The following is a 7,734-nucleotide window of genomic DNA, read 5'->3' on the forward strand; positions in this document are numbered from 1 at the left end:
GGAAGGAATTGTTCCTTGGGAGGGTGGGCAGGCCCTGGCACAGGGTGCCCAGAGCAGCTGTGGCTGCCCCTGGATCCCTGGCAGTGTCCAAGGCCAGGTTGGACAGGGCTTGGAGCAAGCTGGGATAGCAGAAGGTGTCCCTGCTGGATGAGCTGTAAGGTCCCTTCCAACCCAAATGATTCCGTGATTATGTGGGCACGACAGATCGGGGGCAGCACGTGGTCCCCAGCCCTCTGCCGATACAGCTCAAATGCAGCAGTTATTTGGACATCCCTCTGATACTGGCTACGAACAAGCAGCAGGGAAGGCTGAGAGCTCTGCTTTGCCGACTGCAGGACGTGGAAAGTGACAGGGAGACCTCAGGAAAACCCCAGGTGTGTTCTATCCCTAGATACCTCTTGCCCAGCAGCAGGAACACCCCACCTTTCCCACCCCGTGGGCTTCAGGAGCACCACGCTTTGATCACAACCACATCAGCCCCACCTGGAGCAGGGACAGCTTACAAATAACCAAGGTGAGAACAGGGGGTCGAGTTTCCCACCTGGCTGGAGCCACAGGGGCAGCATTTCAGCGCTTACACACTCAGGAGACACACTGGAGAGGAGGGTTAGGTGCTGAAGCAATGTCTGTTAGTTACAGCTCGTTACAGTTATTATTGATGCATCTTATTGTCAATGCCAAAGGTGAAGTCACTTAAACCATCATTTCTCAGACACGGATGACAGAGCACATGGTTTGGCAGAGTAAGTTTTAGGCGAGCTAGAAATGGATTGCACAATATTTAAACCTGATTAAGTACATAATAGGCTTAGCAAAGGATTACTTTTCTCCTGACATTTTATACATAAATATATACACACACACAGACAGGCATTTTATCAGTAGCTGCATTTTAGTCTGGTCAAGAGACAACTGCCTATTGCAGAATGACTGGAGTGATACCCTTAAAAAGGAAACTAGGTGTGCTTTGCTGGAGAAGGTCCTTTTTGGGGTGATTCTCAGGGGTAGGGGTCACATCCAAGCATCACTGGAGGGCTGGAAGGGACAGGTAAGGGCTGAGACTTGCACAGTCCTGGCTGGTGGCACACTGAGCTCCTTCCCTGTGCCAGGCAGGAGGTACTGGAGCCAAGGGGCTGGACTGGATTCTGTTTGGGCTGCTTTTCGAGGACTTGGAGAAAAATTTGGCTTATTTAAAGTGCATTTAGAGTTGAAAAGCATCTCGGAGAAGTAGCTTTCCCTACTCCTGCCCTGCAGCATCCATCCCATTTATGCTCCCACTCATCATCTTTTCCAGGGTGTGCCAGTCACCTTCCCCCAGTGGTGTTAGTCTGAGCTCAGCTGCCTCCTGCTAGGGTGCAGGATCATTATTTAATGTCCAATATCCCCAAATTGGGCAGGGATTCAGGCCTGACAGGGATTTCTACACCAGGAAAACACACGGCCACATCTCACCATGCTTTTTAGGAGCGCAGGTGAGCAGGAGTCCTTCCCTCCAGCCTGGAGGTTTCCTTAAGAGCCTTAAATTAGCACAAACCTCCAAAGCTAACAGGGACAAACCTTGGCCTGGCTATTTCCATGATCAGGGAGACTGCTTGGATGTGCTGGGATAGGGGGTGGCAAGATTTGACCCGCAGCCTTGCCCAAGAGTAGGTCCTCTGAGGAACGCTCTGCCGCTTTTACAGCTGCTTTTCAAAACAGAAGCCTTTAAAAAAAACAGACTCAGGATGCAGAATCTGGAATGGGATGGTTGTATCCCGCAGGGAAAACCTGTCCTTGCTCCCCAACACACACACACGCACACACACACTGGTCCTCCACGTCAAAGTGTAAACTACTCACTTACAACACCACACACTGAGAGAAGTTGTAGATCCTGAGCCAGGGTGTAGATTAGGAATCTCTTGGCTTCCAGCATATCAACAGCAGGATTGAGGGTTTCTTTTTTTTTTTTTTCCCCTTTTTTTTTCTTTTTTTTTTTAAATGCTAAATCAGCCAGCCACCTGCTAGTTAAAAACCAAAAGAAAAAAGGAGAATTCCCAGGATTGCTTGCCCTTGCTGAGACAGTGGCAAGTGGCTGGACACTACCAGCTGAAAGAGAAAACTCACACACGTCAAAAACCCGTGGTTCAGGGCTTATTCCAAGAAGGAAGATGGGTGCTGGTTGCTGTTTTTCCCTTTTTGGGGGTGTGGGGGGGCTTTTGGCTGATGAGGTTCTAACATACACCTATCACCATAGTAATTAAAAAACCACCACCGTACACTATTCCACAGGGAAAAAGAAGACACGTGAACGGACACTGACTACCACGCACAACAAGAGCCCTGCAGGTCAACTCACGGCCTCTTCAGAATGAAAAAGAAAGGAGAAAAGAAGAGCTCAAGACGAGAAAAAAAAAGAAAAAAAAGAAAGGAAAAATCCCAAAGGGTCTCGTTACAAAGACGGGAAAAGAACCACCGTTATGGTACACTCCGACTTTCTGAGATAGCTGCAGAAACTCGGCTCAGCCTTCCTCCTCCCTTTTCCCCCCCCAGCTCTTCCTCCCGAGGACAGAGTCCCGCTGCTGCTCACATCTCGTTGGAGTAGGTGTAGTTGGGGGTGGCCGAGTACTGCGTCTCGTGCTGCATCATCGCGCCCTGCGCCGCCCCCATGGCCGCGTTCTGGGCTGCCTGCTGCACGTGGGGGTTCTTCCAGGCCCCCGTGGTCCACTCCTCCTGCGCTTTGCTGAAGCTCCCGCCGCTGCCCCGGTAAAACTTGTGCACCTGCAGGGAAAATCCAGAGGGGCTGAGCGCCTGCAGCCGGCACAGAGCTGCCAGGGTGGTGGCGAGGGCCACCCAAAGCAATGTGGAACCCCGGTTTTTCCTGCCGTACCATGGTGAGAGCAATGAAGGAGAAGACTGCCATGGCCGTGAAGAGCACGGTGGGGATCAGCATCACCACAGCCGAGCCCACGTTGGTCCCAAAGAAGGAAATCGCTGCGATCCAGCCACTGCAAGGAGATGGAAACAACCGGTTCGTTCACCAGCTTTCCCAAAGTGCCAGCAGCCCTCCCAGCTCCTCAAACCATCTTCCCCAAGGAGAGAACCAGTAAGGAGCATAAAACACCACGGTGACCACCCTTGTACCCAACAGGGCCGCATTTTCCTTACCAGACCCCCCATCCAGGGATCCCCACTGCCTGGATGATGCTGATCACCAGCTGGGCCATGAACGTGAAGAAGAAGGCCATGAAGCTGAAGGAGCTGTCTGTCCTGCAAGAGAAGGCTCAGTCACTCCTGCACCTCCATCCCCGCTGCACTCCAGGGGAAGGGAGATGCTCCTACGTATCAGAGCTGGCTGTGGTTTAGCAGGAGGGTGATGAAAAGCAAAATTAAAGGCGAAGGAGAAACTGCAAGAGGCTGAAAGTGGTCAAAGGGCACCTGGGAAAGGCATGGGGCACCAGACCCTCCCCACAGCTCAGTCAGCTGGGCTTGAGGACATCTGTGTTGGGACACAGCTCTCGGCTCACACCACCCCATGTGGGGAATAAATACACCCTCAGTTCTCTAGATTTGGGGATTGACCTCAGCACCATGGGTAATCCATACCAACACCTCAAGGACTCGTGGGAAAATATAAAAGATGCTTCAGGGATGAGAGGGAAAGTGGCATCTCAACTGCATCCTCACCACTGTCCCCCACCGCTGCACAGAGGCACACGGACAGTGTCCTTACATTGCCTGATTGGGGGTTTGGCCCCCAGGAAATCCCAAACACTCTGGTTTTGAAGGTTACAAAGTCAAGCTAAAGGGCTGCACAGAAAGGAATTCCCCCAGTTAGTCAGGCAATGCCCCAAGCTAAACACTGACCGTTTACGAAGGAAAACAAGGCAAAAAGAAGCCAGGCTCAGGTGCGACCACTTACTTGAAAGCTTTGTAAATAGGTCTAAACCAGCAGACATAGGAGCAGGGCGTAAAGAGAATGAGCCAGAGAATTGCCAGTCCAAAATTTACAGCTCCGCCGCCTCCAATGAGCCACGCGAGGCAGCCCACGAGATTCACCGCCAAGGTGATGCTGTTCACTGCAAACACACACACACAGAGCAGAGTAGCGCGGACGCAAGGGTGGCACTGACACACCAAGGACCCCGACCCCAGGGTGGCGGCCTCAGGGTCTTGCCCTAGCTGGACTTCCCTTAAATTAAGCTGGGAGCACATTCCCAGGCTGGCTGGGCCAAAGGGGGCCAGGCCTCAGCTGAGTAACAGGAGGAATATCAATGTATCACTCAGAGTTGTAATTCCCTAAGCAGTTCCAGGGCTCTGAAGATTGGCAGGAGTCACATCCTCCCGCTCCTGTTGAGCCGGGACACGTTTCCACTAACAGGAGGAAACTGGAGGAATCGTGGTGAAGTTTTTTGCTTGCTCCAGATACATCTTTGCTGAAGGAGCTTGTGCAGGAGCTCCCCGAGCACCACTGAGAGCCAAAATCCTGAACTCCTGACCCTGCCTTGTCAGTTCAGGGGGTGACACATAACCCTCGCCCACCCCTGCTTGGGATCAGGCCACACAAGGGCTCCGACTATGAATCCCAGCTCAGCAGACACAGGACAAAGCAGAGAAGGCTCAGCTGCATTCTGACGCCTCCGAGTTCGGAGAATGATTCATTATTTCGACGAGAACGAAAGCCCTCCCACCGCCGCCTGCCTGAGAGCTGCAGCTGGCAAAGGAAGGAGCTCAGCTGCCCGGGCTGCCCTAAAGGACATGGAGGGACCTTCCAGCCACTCTGTGCTGGGTGTCTGAGGGGCTGTTGGGGAGAAAATGACCAGAGAGGAGCTCCGGAGGCAGAAACCAAGGGACAGCAACTGGCTGTGGAGCAAGGACCAAGCTCTGTTACATTAAGAGGAAGAACAGCCTGGTTGGGATGGGGAAGGAATTGAACACCCCCAAGAGAGCTTCCCTGGGGAAGCACAGCTTTTTTCCTGCCACTCCTTAAACACGCTAACCCTCCTGACATGATGAAGCTACCCCAGGGTCACCTTCCTGACGGGACACAGCCCCAGGGATGCCAGCCTGGGGCCATGCCAAAAGCAGGAACACACAACCTCTCTGGTGTTAGCTCAGCTCCTCCTAACCTGCCTCCAAAGCACAAGGCTCTCCCTGGGCACTGATGCTTCCAAAGTTCAGGGGAAATAAATGCCTGATAAGGAACTAAGTTCTTCTAAAAAGAAATTAAATGCTGGTGCACAGCTGAGCTGTGCATGTTTCCACTTATGTTGGAGTGTGACCTCTGGCTCTATTCCCTGCCCAGGGTTGGTGAAGAAGAGAGATCCAGGACAGTTTGAAGAGCTGGAAGCTGGTGACAGCTCTGTTAGCACAGCACGGCACACAGAGGCATGCAAGAGGAACAGGCAAGCTCCGGGAAGCCTCAAGCTCCACGTTTTGGGGAGCAGGCACACCAGCCCTCCAGTCTGAGCCGTCTCCTCCTTACAGCAGGACATCAACATCACCACCAATGGCCCTGGGACACTGAGCCAGCTCCACAGCTCCATCCTGGAGGCTGGAAGGGCTGGGATCCATGGGATGCTGCAGCCCACCTCTCATTCCTGAGTTTTAACAGGAGACACCAAGGCCTGGAGGGGGAGAAGGGCTTCCCCTGACCTTGCCCTGCCCTTTCAGCTGGTGGCTCCCAGCGGAGCAGCAGCTTTGGAGAGGCAAACAAATCCCACTGGAGCCATTCCCACCCAGCTACTCACACATCCAGAGGTAGTAAAGCCGCTTGGCCATGGTCCGGTGCTGCGGCGGAATCTCCGCATCGAAGTCCTGGTAGAAACATGGCTTCAGGGGGATGAACTTGGGCAGGGGAGGGAAGTTGTTCACCTTTTCTGCAAGGAAAAGTTTCACTGGCATCAGGCACTGCCCAGAGCTGAACAAAAGCCAAGGGGCTTCCTAAACAGCCCCAAGAACTGACAAGGTTTACACAAAAGTTAAGGATTTCCCATGGAAACCGCCACCAACCCACCCCAAAGGAACAAATCCAGCTCTCACTGGCCACACAGATCCTGCAGCCAAGGACACCCACCACTCCACTGGCGACTAACAAGGTGACATTATGGCCAGTAAAGCCCATGATGGTCTTCAGAGCCCCCCCGTACCTGCCATGCCAGCACACGCTCAGCCTCTCTGCTCCTCAGGAAAAATACTTGGGAAAAACGTGGGAGCTTTAGCAAAGCTGGAGGAGAAAGAGAGCAAATGTGATTGAAGTGGTCAGGGACCTCTGCAAAAGCCTTCACCTTCCCCCCTTGTTCCAAAACAACTCAAGGACAGCAGTTTGCTTCACTTCTGTGACACTCTGGACTGTCACACATCCAGGCTGGCACCTGGCTGGCAGCGCGATAAATCCTGGCTCCTCTGGCTCAGGCTTATGTACCAGTTAAGGAGGAAGATTACGAGAGGATCCAGTGATGTGGGGCCTCCCACTCCCAACTGACCTACATCCAGGACAGGGCCAGGTAGGACAGCAGGGAAAGGAGGTGGCTGTGGGCAGTTTGAAACCCTCAATTTCATTACTTGGCCCCAGAAGAACTCTTTAAACATTTTTATTACTATTGCTGAATTCTAGCACAGGGGACTGACTACCTGGCTGCCTCGTAGCTGCCATCTCTGCAAGCCCAAGCCAAAAACAAGGCCAAAAAGGGAGCAGGGAAATCAGAGCAGAGAAATCAGCTGGAAAAAAAAATAAATCAGTGGCGATTGTCACTAATGAGTCACTTGAGTGCCTGGCTTAACAATTACTCATGTCATTTGGCACCTCATTCCAGAGCATGCAGGTGGGAAAGGGGGGAACTCAGCATCCCAGGACCATCCCAGACGATTCCATGCTCAGCTCTGTGCCAGAAGTGAAAATTAAGGCAAATTAAAGCAAAAATTAAGACCTGAGGTTTTAAATAGAAGCGTGAAGATGGCGTATCCCCACCTGCCTGCAGGTTTTGCCCTCTCCCAGTCATCCAGGCAGAGCTGGCAGCAGCCAACCCATTTCCCAGCACACAGGGTCCCGGCAGTTGGTGCCTGGGGCTCCCGGGAGGATTTGGGAGGCTCTTTCTAGGGGTCTTTTCCCACCATTCAGCGCCAAAGACACAGGCCAGGCACCCGCCGGCAGCCCCCGAACGCTTCCATCCTGCCGGTGCTACAAAGACGAGCCCCTCGGGCGCGGTGACGTTCCCCCGGCCGCCCCTAGCCCGTGTGCCGGCAGCGGGGTCACACGGCCAGGCGCCCCCCCGACCCGACACCTGCGCCACCTGGGGCGAAAACACCGCGATGTGGATAAATCGGGTGGGTTTTTTGCAAAATTAGGGATATGGTGGAGGGGTTGGAATATGGTGGAGTGGATGGGAAAGGGGGGGGGGCTCATCACATGGGTGATGGCACCGAGAAGAAACCCCTCTGGTGCGTGGGGTGGGTTTGGGGAGGGCAGGCAGGGCTCGGCCTCGCCGTGGATCGCTGCCTGTGCGTTTCCACGCGTGAAGGGCTGCGTGCCCCACGCATCCTCACCTCAAAGCCGGCGCAGCCTCCCAGCAGCGGCCTGGATCGGGGAGAAGGGCGGCCCAACCCCCGCTCGGTCCCCGGTGCACCCACGCGTGTGCAGGGTCACCGCGGCTGCCCCCACGCCGCGCATCCCCCCCCGCAACTGGGGTGCGGAGCGGGAGGTGGGTGCAAAGGGCGGTCAGCCCCCTCGGGGGCAGCGTCCAGCGCCCTCACCCC

The 7,734-nt window shown here is 54.2% G+C and overlaps 1 protein-coding gene across 1 annotated transcript; it reads right to left on the bottom strand.

Moving 5' to 3' along the window:
- Positions 1-607: 607 nt before the first annotated feature.
- LOC121673048 (secretory carrier-associated membrane protein 5) lies at positions 608-7,549 on the bottom strand. Its single transcript, XM_042046083.1, has 7 exons — positions 7,525-7,549; positions 6,129-6,205; positions 5,730-5,858; positions 3,902-4,058; positions 3,148-3,249; positions 2,870-2,987; positions 608-2,760 (listed from the first exon to the last, which is right to left on the bottom strand). The coding sequence occupies exons 2-7, from the start codon at positions 6,133-6,135 to the stop codon at positions 2,566-2,568; spliced, it is 708 nt and encodes a 235-aa protein (XP_041902017.1). The 5' UTR covers positions 6,136-6,205; positions 7,525-7,549; the 3' UTR covers positions 608-2,565.
- Positions 7,550-7,734: the final 185 nt, after the last annotated feature.

The sequence above is a fragment of the Corvus kubaryi genome, unplaced genomic scaffold (assembly GCF_017639235.1).
Source record: "Corvus kubaryi isolate FWS band 111438036 unplaced genomic scaffold, C.kubaryi_AGA036_p1.0 65140, whole genome shotgun sequence".
Lineage (NCBI taxonomy): Eukaryota > Metazoa > Chordata > Aves > Passeriformes > Corvidae > Corvus > Corvus kubaryi.